Here is a 16976-nt window from a genome sequence, read left to right as displayed (position 1 = left end):
CCTGTGGGCCAATGAGCGTCGAGTCTGGGGCTGGTCTACACTCTTAGAAATAAAAGTGCTAAGTAGAACCATATAAGGTTCTTCGGCTTGTCATCATAGGAGAACCCTTTTTGGCTCCAGGTAGAACCTTTTCATAACCTTTTGGAGGGTTCCACCAAGAACCCTTTTAAAACCCTTTATTCGGGAAAGGGGTTTTAAAGGGTTCTCTGTAATGGTTCTTAATGGAACCATTAGTGTTACCAAGAACCCTTGGAAAACCCTTTCTACGGGAAAGAAGGTTTTTTCATAAGAGCGAATGGTTCCAGGTAGAACCTCAGCCCTTGTACAAGGACCCTTTTGGAACCCTTATTTCTAAGAGTGCACAGAACAAAAAGTGGGGAAAAAAACACCAACTTTTCAGTAGCAAGAACTTGAAATCAAACCACAATATACCATCATGACATCACATAATTAGATATACATGGCGATTTTTTTGCAGAATTTCAAAGTAAAAGCGCTTATTTTGATATGGTATGATATATACTTCATAATAAAAACGCTTGATATGATGTAAATTAGTCTAAATAAATGTAAAATCACACAATAATAATGTATTGTTTAATGTAATCAATGTTTAAACACCAACAAGCATATAGGATGTGATTGTTATACATGTGATAATTACAATGTACAAGTATTACTGTTTTATATACATTGCTAGTAAACATTAAAAGAAGGTGAGGTCATGGGCCATGTTTTTGTGCCGAATGTGGACCGCGGGCCACCAGTTTGACACGTCTGATTCAACATCTATGTTTCTATTCATGTTAATGATGGGATGTCCTTTTTTTTGTCCACTTGCGTGTGTGCACGCGCTGCTTTGGCCACGTCACCTGCAGAGGCGACGATTACGCACGGAGTCATTCACCTGTGCCGCACCTGTCGCATCGTTTTTAAAGGTGTACAGTGGAAACTCGTGTTGGATCACCCTCTCATTTTAAAAGAGCCTGCAGGAATGTTGACGTGACGGAAACAAAACACGCAACAAAAACAAATGGGCGTGCATCTTCCTGCTGCTGCTAAATGCGGAAGATAAGCACAGGGCGGAGGTGAATCCTGCGAAAAAACTTCCTCACATCCAAGTTTCTAAGGTAAGCGTGGACCTACGCACACAGCAGTGATTATTGTTTAATATAAATATCTTTATTATATGTATGGAAACAAAAAAAGCTAAAACTACAACGACATGGTTTGTTTTTGCGTCTCATTTTGATCATAATGACACAGATAAACGGAGGAATGCAGTTGCTTACATAAATTATGAGAATTATTGTCAACCACAATGTTGTAACCAATGATATATATATATATATATATATATATATGAACTTATGTGTATGAATTGTGTTTAACCTGTATGTATTGCATTTTAAATACATATAGAACAATAACAATAACAAAATATGATGGTTAAACTGCAGCATTTGCGATGTCATACGTGTGTGCCTTGTCTCAAATTGTAATTTCCTTGTTTTTGTCATGTCATATACTGGTGATGTGTGTGGAGACAAAGCTGTCAATCGAGTTCAATGTGGTGTAATGTTACTAAACAATCATTGAATTAATTTCCCAACATTTCCTCAGGTCTCCTGAAGTGCTGTCAGGTCAAAGAAATCTCAACATGTGGCCAAATCAAGGTAGTATATCTCAAATGATTAATATATATATTCATGAATGTGATAGTGATACTTTTTTTGCTTTCTTGAATTTCAAAAATTCATTAAAATTATTCCTTAAGAGGTTTGCAAATGTTTTTAAGGGATCCTTGTTCAGGGCGATGCCGACTATTATGATCGTAAATTTTAAGTCATTCAGAGATACTTTTTGTTTTTGAGAAGAAAGTCAGCTCACTGTCAAAGTGCATCAGGGCAAATGGATCATTTCCTGAATTTCAAAAATTCATTAAAATTATTCTTTAAGAGGTTTGCCAATATTTTCAACGGATCCTTGTTCAGGGCGATGCTGACTATTATGATGGTAAATTTCAAGTTATTCCGAGATAATTTTTGTTTTTGAGAAGAGAGTCAGCTCACTGTCAAAGTGCATCAGGGAGAATGGATAATTTCCTGAATTTAAAAAATTCATTAAAATGATTCGTTAAGAGGTTTGCCAATATTTTCAAGGGATTAATATATATATTCATAAATGTGATAGTTATCCTTTTTTTTTTGCCTGTGTTGAGTAAAGTGTCTTTGTGCTTTTATGCAATTCAGGACCGCCCCTTCCCATGGGCCCATCAAACCCTGCCTACCCTCCTGGCTACAACCCTGCATGTCCACCTGGACCTTATACGGGTCTTTTCCCCCCACCGGGCCAATACCCAGGTGTGGTACCTCAAGCACCTCCAGGTGCAATGCCTTATGGAGCTCCACGGCCTCAACAGTATCCTGTGGCTTCAGGTGGATATCCAATCCCGCCTGGAGGTGTTTACCCAGGTCCATATCCACACTCTCCAAAGGCGGGTCTCCAAAAAGATCACCAAAAAGGTCTGAACAAAGATCACAACAAAGACCACAAGAAAGACCACAAGAAGGATCACAAGAAAGGTCACAAGAAAGATCACGGCAAAGGCCACCACAAAGATCACAAAGGACATCATCATGGAGGCATGAATCCCATGGCTGGTGTATATGGTGGAGGGATGCCAGGAATGCCAGGGATGGGGATGGGAGGAATGGGAATGAGAATGGGAGGAATGGGAATGGGGATGGGGATGGGTGGACACAACATCCACAAAAAGATGAAGAAAGGACATAAGGGAGAGAAGCATGGACATGGGCACCACAAACACGGCAAGGTGAGCTTGGATTTAAGTTTCAAACGGATTAGAACTTGAACCATGTGTGTAAATGTGAAAATGTGACTCCTAAATGTGAGGATGTGACTTGTTAAGACCCTATGCAAGCGCATATGCGCCAGTTATTCTTACTATATATACTATACTATATATACTTTATACTATATACAGTATATACTATAAAGTTCTACTATATCACACTGTGGGCTGCCTGAAAACAGCCACACACTTTTTAACTGTGGACAATGCTACACGTATAAGATTCACTGTATTTTCTAGTCTTCTTTTTAAACTATATGAATTTATTCCCAAACTTAAACACACTTCCTTTCTATACACAGTCATCCAGCAGCAGCAGCAGCAGCAGCAGTAGCAGCAGCAGCAGTTCAGACTGAGGTCAACAGCTCAAGACAAAGCTTTCATGGAAATTTGCTCTTTTACAAAAAGGACAATTTACTTAAATCAGTCAAGACTTGAAAGTCATTTGTATCATTTTAAATAGGTTTGCATATTTTTGGGTGTGTTCATGTCATATTTTCTGTAGACGTACAGTTGAGTTCATTTTAATTTTAATATCAATGCCTATGCCCTCTTTATTGCACACTGCAATGGCCATAGCCATATATGTACAATTAAAGAAGCTATATGTAAGAAATGCATTGTATCAAGGAAACATTTAACATGTTTCCTTTATATATTCCATTAAAATACTATTGGTACATACAATATTGTAAATTTGAATGCCTACACTTTTGTTCACGTTTGTGTTGTGGAAAAGAGATGGAAGTGTAGCTCCTCAAACTACCTGGCAACCTCAAGAAAATGAGATGGTGTCCCTGATCCTCCGAGTCACTATCCAACTACTTCGCCAACACTTCTAAACTGCCCAAGTGTTCTGTGTCCAACCTACGAAACAATAATACCACACTACATATCACTGACATAACAAAACATCTTTATAAAACCAGAATTCACGTTGAAAGAGTTTAACTTCCTGAGACAATACAAAACATTCCACGTGAGCCAGTACGTAATGGCCGCACCTAAATATTTGTGATGCCTCACACTTTCCACCTCTTGGCCTGTAATTATCACAGCATCAGTCATTGTTACTTCTGAAATCCATAACTAGTTCTTTAGATTTCTTGATTTTTAATTAATCCAATCAGTGTTGTATCATCAACTCATCACTGGGAGGGAATTTGAGATGACTTTATTAAAAAAAAAAGTTGAAATGACTGTCATGAAATTTGACAGTGAGCTCTTTCTTCTCAAAAACAAAAAGTATCTTGGACTGACTTGAAATTTACCACCATAATAGTCGGCATCGCCCTGAACAAGGATCCGTTGAAAATATTTGCAAACCTCTTAAGGAATAATTTTAATGAATTTTTGAATTTCAGGGAATGATCCATTTGCCCTGATGCACTTTGACAGTGAGCTGACTTCCTTCTCAAACAAAAAGTATCTCAGAATGACTTGAAATTTACCTTCATAATAGTCGGCATCGCCCTGAACAAGGATCCCTTGAAAATATTTGCAAACCTATTAAGGAATAATTTTAATGAATTTTTGAATTTCTGGAAATGATCCATTTGCCCTGATACACTTTAACAGTGAGCTGACTTTCTTCTCAAAAACAAAAAGTATCTCAGAATGACTTGAAATTTACCATCATAATAGTCGGCATGGCCCTGACCAAGGATCCGTCAAAAATATTTGCAAACATATTAAGGAATAATTTTAAGGAATTTTTGAAATTCTGGAAACGATCCATTTGCCCTGATGCACTTGACAGTGAGCTTTCTTCTCAAAAACAAAAAGTATCTCGGAATGACTTGAAATTTACCATCATAATAGTTGGCATCGCACTGAACAAGGATCCCTTGAAAATATTTGCAAACCTCTTAAGGAATAATTTTAATGAATTTTTGAAATTCTGGAAATGATCCATTTGCCCTGATGCTCTTTCACATTGGGAGAGAAATAATCCACTAATTGTTGTGGGAATTCGTCTGATGTGTACACTGACGTTCTCTCCTCTGACCCGAGTTCCATAGACTGGGACCTGTTTGTATTCCAACCCTAACCCTAACCCTACCCAACAACAGAATCAACAATGACTGTATTTGGAACATATTTTAAGAGCTAGTAAATTATGATGTGAGTATGCTGTTCTAACGGAACCAACTAGATTGTATAGTTAAACTAATAAATCCAGTTTAAAATGAGAAGTGTGAGGATGGTCACAGTTGCAGTGCACTTTACGCCCACTGGGGGCCTTAAAATAAGTATCATAATCTAGTAATGTATGCCTCCGAGAAAATAATATATCTGCAATAGTGAGTGCCTGATAATTAATGTTTTAATTCATGTTAAACCAGTATACCACTATCGATTTCCGACAGCATATCTTTGCAGTTTTAAACCAGTGCAACTGTTTCTATATTGTTGGCAATAACTCTTGATTTTTTAATGAATATACTTGCATTTAAAGCGCCACGATTGTACACAATGTCAAACAAAACATGCGGGTTCCAGTTTACAAAAACAAGGACGTGGTTTTGGGACGTCCTCGGGCCAGCTCAGGAGGGGGGCTCGGCCGAGGTGAAAGGGGAAAGTTCAGAGGTGACGATTGTGTTGTCTTTGTGTAACGAGTGGAGCTCGATCTCACATCACTCTTCCCTCTTCCCCGAGTCCTCTCTAAACTCTCCCCCGGGTTTCTACCCTCCCGAACCTCTCCCCTTCTACCCTTACAACCCCAACCCTCCCCCCGGTCACACACACCAGCGCAGGAGGCAGGTGAGTCCATTTTAAATGTTTATTGGTTCTGTTTTTGCGTTTGTTGTTATGACCAGAAGTAGCGGAAATAAAACGCGCCCAGCTTCCAGTGGCGGCTCGCTCGGGATGCTAATGCTAACAGGCCGCACGGCGATGAGCACGCAGTCTTAGCGAGGGAAAGTTGAATTTTTAGTGCCGCCTATGAAAACTGCTGCATGTTGTCAAGCATCTGTTGTAAATATACACAAGACACAACGAATGTGCCACAAATGACCCCAGTGTTTGCCCGGTAGGGCTAACGTAGAGTAATTAAGCCAAGTAGCTAGCTTTGCTATGTAGCGCACACATGCCCCATTCATTTTCCAGCACGGTGAGCGACCACAGTGTTAAATGGCTAACGGACTTGCAAAAGGGGTTAAATAGTTAAATGGACTCTCTTTAAACTGCTGAACACGAGTAGTCTGTGATTACCACATTTCCTCGTCGTAGCAAACTTTCTTTAGAATGTATTTCGTTTAAATAAGGCTGTAACCGGTAATTGTGGAGTGATTCTGCGCATGGTTGTTGGTAAACTTGATTTATAGCTTAATCGCAGAAGGCTACGTGCTACGTTAGCACACAAGCCATACGTGTTCTTCCACTTAGCAATGATATGGTTTCAGTGCTTTTCCACTTGTGTGGATTCGCATAAGTTGGTCGGTGTAGAATTCGGGTATTTGGAAATAACAGGCATTAAACCAGCAGCAAGTTCGCCAAGCACCAAGCCATTTTATTCAGTTTCATTCAAGTACGCACCAGTTTTCGTAAGCATACACGTTAGCACAGGCTGCCTGTTCCACGTACTTAGTGTGTACTAGTTCATCAGACTCTTAGATTAGTCTCATAGAAAACCTACAGCTTCGTCATATATTTTGACAATGTGCCGTCCGAGTGCACATTTCATCCAATGGATGTGAAATAATCTGATGTGTCCAGACTTGTTGTTTTGACGTCTGTTATTTAAATAGTTAGACAAGAGCTTTCATTCACTTTTTTAAACGAGATCTATACCTGTGCCCAGTAAATAATCGAATATCTGATTTGTTTTTTAACAAACGCAGAAGAAAACCCGGTTCGTTAGATAATCAGCCATGCAATCAATTCATTTACTAGCCAATGTGAGGATGTGCTATGAGACCTCCCGTGGTTGTTGTAAATGTTGCTGTAACTGAACGCCACATAGGCCGACTGGTTAACTACTTTGTCATGTGCAAGTCTGTGGTAATGGATAACTCTCTTATACAGGACAGAGGCGAACCCCTCGTCTTGTATTACCCCCGGTCTGCATCGTGTTATGTTTTTTTCTTTGTTTTGCATGATCATCTTTGCTATATAATATTATTTGCTGTGTGTTTGTCTTTTCAGAACCATCTCAGTGACCAACGGCTCTAGTTCTATACGGACGGACAGATTTCAGTTGCAGTTATGGACTCCGGTGTGATTGAAGGAGGCCTCAATGTCACCCTTACCATTAGGCTGCTCATGCATGGCAAGGTATGGACTTGTTTTAGCTGCTCCTGCCTGTAGTCTTTTATCCTAGGGTATTATTTAGATGGAAATTAAATCCATTGTTGATGTTGAAGGGACTTAATGTGATGAGTTAGGGTATTGACATGGTAATGGCATTCTGTATCTCAGAGCAAATAAAAATGGTGTTTTGGCTCAGTATACATACAACTCAGAAACTGCGATTCACTCAAACCAAATGACCTAAAAGTTCTGCTAGCTTATAGTATCCTTAACAAGTCCCAGCTCTTGTCAGTACATTGGCAACCTATAGATGCTGACTCTTTACTTTCGATTGCATTGTGGCTTAAACTGGGATGGAGATACTGGGAACTTGTGATAAATTGGTATCCCGGAGCATTTCCTTCTTTATAAAGGGCTACCAATTGGACAGACTATCAATGCTCTCCTGATCTGATCATCCAGCGGAAGTGTCCTGAATTATTACAATGAGAGAATAACGAGTACTCACACTCATAATTTTCTAATGGAGGAGCATGTGCATTGATACCTTTGGGAAACTATATAGTTTTATTAATTGAAAGGTTTTTTCATTGCCAGATAATCTGGGCCACTCTTCACTAGAGAGCTTAAATGTGTCATGCTGTGGTAAAATAAGGCAACAGGAGTCAAACGTGTATTCATCAACCTAATAAAACTCTATCATTTCTGTTTTAGGAAGTTGGAAGTATTATTGGAAAGGTAAGCTAATGCTGGATACAATGGAATTGTTTTTGCTTTCCATCAAATGTAAATATGTGTATGTGTAAGAATGACTCTGACTTTGTGATTCTCTGCCAATAGAAAGGTGAATCTGTGAAGAAGATGAGAGAAGAGGTGAGGTATTTTCTTCCATTCTTGTAGTTATGGTACAGTGCAGTGGGCTATAATCCTTTAATTTCAATGAATATCTTTATTCTATTTTTGTGTGTAGAGTGGGGCTCGCATCAACATCTCTGAGGGAAATTGTCCTGAGAGGATCATTACATTGGCAGGTCCAACCACAGCCATCTTTAAAGCATTCTCCATGATTATCGAAAAGCTGGAAGAGGTAGGTCCCAGCTTAAACTGTTAAATGAGTCAACGGGTCAACAATAATACAAACCTGACTAATTCACATGTTCACATTTTTGCCAGGATATAAGCAGTTCAATGACAAACAGCACAGCTACCAGCAAGCCCCCAGTGACCCTTCGCATTGTGGTGCCTGCTAGCCAGTGTGGCTCCCTCATTGGGAAAGGTGGTTGCAAAATCAAGGAAATTCGTGAGGTATGCGGAGAGAAGAGCACGTTGTACAAAACCTTTAACACTCTGTGTCCTCAGTGTTTGCTGACTGTGAACATTCTACCTGTATAATTTAGCACTGCTAACTGTGAACACACACCGCATCTTTTAAATTCTTACCTGATTTCCCTTCATTTGCATGCTTCAGTCAACTGGTGCTCAGGTACAAGTGGCAGGAGACATGCTTCCCAACTCAACAGAGCGTGCCATCACTATTGCCGGCACTCCCCAGTCCATAATTGAGTGTGTGAAGCAGATCTGTGTGGTCATGCTTGAGGTAAGTGAAAGCAGTGAAGCAAATTTCATGGCAGCTGTTGACCGGTAAAGTGTTAATGTGAAATAGTGAGATCTCTGGGATTTTGGCTTTGTATTAGAGATAACTTCAGATGCTCTACAGGTTCAGGACTGATGCCTTAACTTGTTGTTGCTTGTTGATGCCTTAACAAGTTGTCATAAAAAAATGATACACCATAGTGCACAATTTACAATGTTATGTGATGCTTTACAAAACAATACAGGCAACTGTTGAGGATACATATTTAACTCATTGGCTGCCAGCCATTTACAGCCTGCATGTAAACACCAAAACTACCAAAAGAAAGAGTAGACTCTCATCAGGCGTCATTGGCAGTGACTGATTGTATTTGAATTGTAAAGACATAAAAAAAACATATATGTTAAGTGTTATACCTGAAGAATGTTTGGGTAACGCATTCAGACAGATGGACAGAACTCGGGGGATGAGGTTTACTGTTGAAACTATAAGTGTTTTTGCAATATAGAAACATGATGCATGTGTTGCACAACCCACATCCTTTTTTTCCCAGCAACTGTTTTGATTTCATGGGTTGTCATCTAATGACACTTTTTCTCTTGTACAGTCTCCTCCAAAGGGGGTCACTATCCCCTATCGACCCAAGCCCTCAGGATCTCCTGTCATCTTTGCAGGTGGACAGGTACATACAAGACTTGAGAGAGATACAGGGATCCAACCTGTATATTTTATGATGCTTTGGAAGGATCTTTTTTTGTTGCCATTGTTTATTTGACTGTGGAACATGTATAAATGTGCAGAACATACATCTTGATGAGAGATGAAGTGATCTGAATTCACTCACAGATAAAATCTCAAATGAAAAATCAGTGCCAAATAGCAGTTGAAAAGAGAAGTTCAGAGAACAGATGCATGTGCTACTCGTTTATGAATTTCAGTCATTTAATCACAAAAGATTGTTACAGGGCCTTCTGTTTGTTTTAGTCTCTAGAAATGCATTAATTCTTTTGAACACTGTTTCAAAAGAGGGAGCCTTTTTCCTGCTTTTGTTTGTCTCGAACAATGCACTTTCTTGTCCTTTTTGGTCTTTTATGTTATGAATACCCTTTTATTCCTTGGAACAAAAATCTGCCTTCTTGTTTTCCTGAATTCTACTGCAGTGTTTCTAAAGATTCCTATTTTCCCAGAAATGTGGAGTTTTTGGACAAGTCCTTTTTTTATTTTCACCATCTTTGGAGAGTTTGAGTCTAAACTATATCTTTATGTATATGGGGTTTAGCTGGAGCAGTAAACTGTGCAAAAACTCAGCTGTGGGGCATATGAAAGCTTTGTTTTCATTTGTTTCAGGCATATGCCGTACAAGGACAGCACGCGATTCCACAACCAGATGTAAGTGCAGGAAACATTTTACATGACCCCAATCCCCTCCCATCACCACTCCCATCCATAATTATAACTGTCCTGTTCAGAAAAGTGCAACCACCCCCTCCTCATTTAACAGTGTGTTATTGTAGATGCACTTGCCCCCAATTTTTTGTGGAAAGTGGCACGGGTCGTACTTAATGTTTGTGTCGTTCTCAGTTCACTGGCTGTCAGTTATAAATGAAACTGACATTTGTTTTGTTTTTTTGTCCAAATTCTCCACTGTTCCATGGATAATAATCTGTCCCTGCTGCTCATTCTGGTCTGCTTTTCCTGTTTGTCGTGTCTTGTTTTTTGTTTTTTACCGTAAACCCCAAATTAACATGCTGCCCCCCTCTTTTTTTTAACACTTCATCATTAAGCTGTGGTTTTTCCGTTATCTTTCTCATTTTATGAATGAGCTCTCGGTGCCTCTTCTGATTATATATTAGCAACATGGCCAGTGAGACACAAGATATTATATGGACAAATTTTATTAAAAAAAACAGTGTGATTAATGAATGTAATTTGCTATCCATCGCTGAGTGCAATTTTATGCAATGAAACACGACTGTTTCTTAATTAGACCTAGTTTTCGTCTTTGACCTAGATTTTCCCCTACAGCTAAGATAGTGTTGACGGCTGCAATGAGAAGCTGAATTTAAATCTTTTCAGTTCATGTTTGCGTCTTTTTAGTGGTGTTGGTTCGGGAACCTGCTTCTTATTAAGAGTTCCCTTTCTTGTGTATTGTGACTTTCCCCTGACATTGAAGACGGCAGGAGAACATTATCAAGAGATGCAGTCTGCACTTTGGAGCAATACCTATGGGGTACCCCACATAGACAACTCATATACACCATTGATTTGATATAGAACTTTTTCCATCATCTTCCACCACCCTGCACTAAATGAACTAATGTATGTGAAATGTTGTTTTTTCTTTTGAGGTCTGTTGTGTAGCTGTTTGTACTGACTGTCATTTTTGTTTTTTGTTCTGTTTTTCCCCCTCTTCCTGTGTTTTCCGTTTTTCTCCATTTCTCTCCCTGCCTCCTCTTTTACTCTCACAGTCTTCCTCTGCTGCTATCTCTCCACAGCTCACCAAGCTTCACCAGCTGGCCATGCAGCAGAGCCCCTTCCCCATCGCACCAAGTAACCAGGGATTCACTGGTATGCAGCATGACATGTCTTGACAGACTGAAAATAATCTGTGAAAATTATAGGCTTGATTCCTTATCATCTTTTTTGAAAGTCTACTGAATAACCAGCAACCTTATTTCTTTAAAAAGCCATCACAGAAACTGAACCTTGGCAACATCTCAGGAATATGGTAGTGGATTTGAGAGACTGTACTTAAATTGTATGAAATTGCATGATTTTAAAAGATATTCCAACATATTGCCAATTTGTTTGACACATTCACTTCAAATAAACCCAGAGAGAAAACAAACACTACATTATCTGTGAGGAAAGAAGGGGATCTCAAACTCGGAAGAGTCTAGGCCTTGATAAAGTACATTGAATCTCTGAATCAATGTACCAGTGTATCAAAGTATAAGTGTTGGTGCATGGCAAATGTGTATATATAGCCTTCAAAATGTAATATTTCACATGCCTAAATAGATTGAAAGTTGTGGGTTCTCATTTGTTTTTTTAAAGGGATAGATGCTTCTGCTCAACCCAGTTCCCATGAGATGACCATTCCAAATGATGTAAGTGCTGGAATGCCTTTTCTTTATCATCATTATAGTTAAATGGAGAAACTCTACAGTTTACTTGAGCTATCTGTTAATTATGTTGTCTGCCGTCTGTCAATCTTTCCTGGCCCACAATGTCCTTGCCCTTCTCTACTGAAGCTTATTGGGTGCATCATCGGCCGCCAGGGAGCCAAGATCAATGAGATCAGGCAAATGTCAGGCGCTCAGATCAAGATTGCAAATCCAGTGGACGGATCGACTGACCGACAGGTTACCATCACAGGCTCACCTGCCAGCATCAGTCTGGCTGAGTACCTCATCAACGCAAGGTGAGATATGCAGTTGGAAAACAGTGTCAGCTCCTGTTAGGCGATGCATTAGTTGGCTGCAGTAAATCAAAGTGTTTCACATAGCTCAATAATAACGATAATACATTTAAATTATAGTTTCTGTCTCCCTGACCCTCTCACCCCTTCAAGTTGATTCTGCTCTTCAGTTCCTCCCTGCTGTACTGGCCTGTTACACTGAGTTTCTCCCAATGCTTTGATGCTACAGTGTTTAATTTAACACTGACTGTGACTAATATGTGCTGACCCTGCTTATTTGTGCAATGCATGACCTTCTCTAGTTTGGATATGTGTGCAAAATTTTCCTCACTTTACAGTTATTTATTTCACTTTTCTACGTTTTATCTTTTACATCACAACAGATGTGATTTTTCCTCATAACTGACACCTTATTTCTAATGAAGCTTTTTATCCTACGTTTTGGTCTCATCGCTGAGTGGTCCACGCACACCCCCACCAGTCCTCCCACATGTAACTTCCCTCTACCCATTGCTCTCTAGCCTGCCCTGTGACCCATCCCGACTGTGTTGTCCCTCTCTCCTTGTCTCTCTTTCTACAGTGTAGAGTCCTCTAAACCTCCTCCCTCCTCTTCCTCCTTGAACCCTGAACAGACCAGCCTGTGCCCTCCCTCCACCTCCACTACTACTACTACCAATACTACTACTACTACCACCACCACCTCCTCTGCTGCTACCTCCTCCTTCTCTTCCTCCTCCTCCTCTTCCTCCTGTGTGGTGCCCCCCTCAGCCTCCATCCCACTGTCCTTGTTGGCTCCAGGGCCGCCTCCTCCCTCCTCTTCCTCCTCCTCCTCCTCCTCCACTGATTCCCTGCTCCCCAGCTCTCCTGCCTGTGTGTCGAGTCTCCTCAGTCTCAAGCCCCTTCCTCTACTGGCCCTCCATGTTGTCAGCGGGTCCAGTAACGCCGCACACCCAATCCCCACTGAGCCAAAAATTGCCCCAGAGCTCAGCTCCAAGTCTAAAAGGCGAAGGCTGTCCCCTTACTAGGGAAGGAAACATAAGTCATCTTCTACTTAAGTACTGACAATGCTCTATGTTGTCTGTATCTGCACTTGCTTTTGTACCTGGCTGTGCCATGCCACGCTTAAACACAAAACAAATGCACACAAACGAGTGATACAGCCAGAGCGATGGTTGCTGCCATATTTATATATATATATATATATAAAAAAAAGGGATAATCTGTAGCTTGATTTGGCCTGTTCTTAAAATAAATGACTTGTGTGGATTATATTTTTCAATGACTTAAAACGTACTTAGCATGGACAGTGAGTTATTACTGAAGCTTTTCTCTCTTTGTGTAAGCTCTGCTCAGGTAGCGGCTCTCTCTTTAAGATGTCAAGTTGTATTTACGAGTCTAATTTATCTTCTAGTGAATTTTAAGTGACTAATGTTAGCTGTCATAGTCGAACAAATACATAATGCGTGTCACTTTTTTTCTGCTTTATGTAAGAAGCTGTTGTAGTTTCAGTTCCGACTAAATATGCTCTCAGGTATCAAAGGTACCATGTCATCCTTGTAGATAGTATTACACCTGTTTAGTGTCATTTTAAAGGAATATTTCTTGAAATAAATAGTTCTCTCTTCAGATTTAATGAAAATGAGTGTAATCTCTATACAGTAAATTTGTAGCTGGAGCTGGAAGCTGGTTAACTTAATATAGCATAAAGAAATGGGGGGTGACTACTTACTATAATCTGGCACCTCTAAACATAACACTAATTAGTGTGGTATAATGCAGTAGTTTAATCAGTGTCGAATGCTGTTTATCAGGCTATTTTGTGGTACAGATTTAAGAGTGAGCATCAGCAAAACAGTTGGATTTAGTCACAGAACTCGTGGTTTCCAGTTTCTATGCCGTGTACATACTCATTTCACATCCTACGCTCTAGAAACTAAAAGGGTGCATATTCCAAATTGCCGAGTTCATCTCAAACCCTTACGTATCAGTTTGACGTCTGGTTACCACTGATTAATATGAGCAGCCAAACATCTTTTTTCCTGTATCAACATAAATGTCCCGCTCAGAAAACCCTGGTATAGGATCTTTATTATTATTATATTAATGTTATGTATTATTATTATTATTATTATCATCATGGTTGACTATATCATGTCTATCTGATTGCATGCCTTACTCTCTCTCCCTCCCTGGTCTCCGGGTGTTTGTCTGTCTTGTCTTTTTTTCCTCCAGGCTTTCCTCTGAGGCCACAGGACTGGCAGCCAACTGATAAGGCAACTGCATCTGCACTAAATCTCACTTTTATATCATCGGCTACCATTAAGCGGTCAATGCAACTACCCACCATAAAAGTTTATATCATACTGCCTCTTCCTCATTTGAAATCATGTCATCTGCAACTGATTTGATCCAGTGAGTTCATTATTTATTTTGTTTTGGTTTTAGTCAAAAGAAGCAAACGATTAGGTTTTTAATTCCCTTTTTTTGAGTCAGAGAGTTGGAGGTTTTAGTGATATGTTATTAGTCTTTTTCCTTTTTTTTTTCTTTTTTCTTGATGGACCCCTCACCCTCTTCATTTGTTTATTTGCCACCACAGAGAAGAGTTGGAAAACTCTGATGAGGCATTTAGATTTAATTTTTGTACAGTCAGTTTTTTTTCTTTACAAAGGAAAAATAAACAATTATCAAAAATATAAATAGAGTGACTTATTCTATTTACATATAGCCCCCTTTTCTCACCCACTCCCACCAGTCAGACTCACTTGCTTTAAATATACACTTCATTCTACCCCTTTGTTTTCAATTGAAGTGCGTGTAACATGGATTCTGCTCGTGTCACTGAGAATACGTAGCTGTACATGCACTGTCACTGATTATATTTGGTTATGAAAACAAATGTTCTAACACTCACCGCTGAATTTATCCACATAATGTAAGACTTATTTTACTGCGCATGTCAATTTTACCCCCCCCCCCCCCTTATACATGTCATTCCTGCCTCCCCCCACTCCCGTTCCTGAGATCATGTGTGGATATTTTGTTGGGATGGGAGGTTTTTGGGGTTTGGGCTTGGCTCAAGGGATCGGAAGCAGAGGGTTCTCCTCGCTTTTTTTGTAAAGACTGATATATACTGAAAAAAAAATGTTGGAATATTTGTTTTAAATGGAGAAAATATTTTTTTTTAACTACCAAAGGGGGGACGGGGGTTAACTCTTGGTCACTGACTGACCTGTCTGTTAAAATGTGACGAGGTGGAGAAATGAATCATGGATGCTCTGGAACTAGACAAAGAAAGGGTTGCGAGTTAACACTAGTTTCCTGCTCTTTGCTTTGCTCAAGTCAGGATTTATTTTATTTTTTATTTGCAGGAAAGAAAAAAAACTTTTGTGCACGTTTTTGAGACTGTAGATCTGGGTGCCACAACATTGTTTAAAAAAAAATAATAGAGAAATAAAGATGTGAAATGCTCAAACCACAAAGACTCTCTCCGGTATTCTGTTAAAGTATTCTGAACACACACGGTGACATTTTACAAGCATGATTTTTTTTTATTTTAAATTGTTAAATATATTTATTGTACAGTTACACTTATGCAGTATAAAAGGCAAACATTGCATGTCATACTGGGTTGTGTTGATCAGCATCAAAGGAAACGAGTACCTCTACATTCGAGACACTAGAGGGCAGTAGTTTTGCTTTTGGCAACATGTTTTTCCTGTATTAGGATTTTCAGTTCTAAATCGTGGGGCTCAATCGGTTTAAAAAACAAATTAAATGAAAAAAGCTGCCATTTTTAGCTTATTGATTTTGACCCGATCAGTTGTACATTAATGATCTTGTGCTACTGGACACTCGGATTTAACATCACAGTCTTTAACGTCATACCAAATATAGAGGAGGCCTCGAACCTATATTAATAAACAGCCTGCTGGACATTTTTTCAGCTTATTAGGACGGCATCTTAAGTTTCATGTAACGGATGAACCACACTGTGGATTTGGGACATTTTCAGCTTATTTTAAAGCAGGGGGTAATTGTAATATCACAGACCAGATATTGGTGTGCACCGATTTTATAAGTGGGCAGAAAAATTGCAAAGTTGGCTTCTAAAACGCTGGGTATTATAGAACAAAAGGGTTACTTGCTTGTAACTCTACCTTAAAGAATAATTTCCTCTCCTGTGTTAGCACATGCTGTGCTGACTGACTGATTGAATAACGGCAGAAATACAGAAATGCAAGCATAATTGTTCACGTTTTGAGATTTGTATTTGTGGCCCGAATGCTTTCCATGTTAAGTCGTACTTTTGAGTGCATTTTTGCATTTACGCAGGGGTGTCGTTCATACTGTGCAGTTTTTGATGATATATACACACCTTGATGTTCAGAACTGGTATTGTGTTTTAATACAATAAACACTGCAATACTAGTTTTTTTTCAGAATTGAAAGGACCCCAGATGTGGTTCCTGTTTGACCTGTGTGATATGACAGGACATACTCTACTACAGCAGACATATTGCTTTGTTTGTTGTTGTTGTTGTTGTTCCTCTTCCGTCTCTGTTTTCGATGCTCAGACATGAACAGCAGCTACAGTACATTCTACTACCATAAGCTTCTTCTTTTTTATGTTGAGGTTCAAATAGATTAGCTCCACCTAATTAGAAACATCAGCACCTTTAAATTATACAATCTCACATTTTTTTTTTTAGAAATTTGTTCATTGTACAGCGTCACATATTTACACCTATATTAAAACACAGAAGTAAAAAATGGTAACGTAATCCGAGTTAAAAATGTAAACACATGGAAAAATGTAAACTTCCCTTTTTAAAAAA

At 39.3% G+C, this 16976-nt stretch overlaps 2 protein-coding genes across 5 annotated transcripts; both read left to right on the top strand.

Moving 5' to 3' along the window:
* Positions 1 to 295: 295 nt before the first annotated feature.
* Positions 296 to 3231, top strand: prr13 (proline rich 13; the record flags this gene model as incomplete). Its single annotated transcript, XM_083892606.1, has 3 exons — positions 296 to 305; positions 2253 to 2836; positions 3181 to 3231. 3 exons carry the CDS (start codon positions 296 to 298, stop codon positions 3229 to 3231), a joined length of 645 nt encoding a protein of 214 aa, XP_083748732.1.
* Positions 3232 to 5498: 2267 nt separating this feature from the next.
* Positions 5499 to 15614, top strand: LOC310929539 (poly(rC)-binding protein 2). Of its 4 annotated transcripts, none has more exons than XM_083892329.1 (13): positions 5499 to 5638; positions 7022 to 7150; positions 7841 to 7864; positions 7967 to 7999; positions 8097 to 8213; positions 8300 to 8431; positions 8595 to 8723; positions 9328 to 9402; positions 10068 to 10109; positions 11216 to 11288; positions 11778 to 11830; positions 11975 to 12144; positions 14374 to 15614. In XM_083892329.1, exons 2-13 carry the CDS (start codon positions 7082 to 7084, stop codon positions 14408 to 14410), a joined length of 954 nt encoding a protein of 317 aa, XP_083748455.1. In that variant the 5' UTR covers positions 5499 to 5638; positions 7022 to 7081; the 3' UTR covers positions 14411 to 15614. The 4 variants fall into 4 exon arrangements, with proteins under 4 accessions (XP_083748455.1, XP_083748454.1, XP_083748453.1 ...); XM_083892328.1 differs by having other exon boundaries at positions 11189 to 11288; XM_083892327.1 differs by lacking the exon at positions 14374 to 15614 and adding an exon at positions 12722 to 13175.
* Positions 15615 to 16976: the final 1362 nt, after the last annotated feature.

Source organism: Microchirus variegatus (genome assembly GCF_963457635.1).
Source record: "Microchirus variegatus genome assembly, chromosome: 7".
Lineage (NCBI taxonomy): Eukaryota > Metazoa > Chordata > Actinopteri > Pleuronectiformes > Soleidae > Microchirus > Microchirus variegatus.
Note: the sequence above shows the minus strand (reverse complement) of the source record. Positions and strands in the feature narration are given on the sequence as shown.

Coding starts and splice junctions, on each gene's coding strand:
- LOC310929539 (XM_083892326.1), top strand. CDS start 7,082: ATGGACTCCGGTGTGATTGAAGGAGGCCTCAATGTCACCCTTACCATT. Junction 7,151..7,840: donor GGCTGCTCATGCATGGCAAG/GTATGGACTTGT, acceptor TTTCTGTTTTAG/GAAGTTGGAAGTATTATTGG. Junction 11,289..11,777: donor AAGTAACCAGGGATTCACTG/GTATGCAGCATG, acceptor GTTTTTTTAAAG/GGATAGATGCTTCTGCTCAA.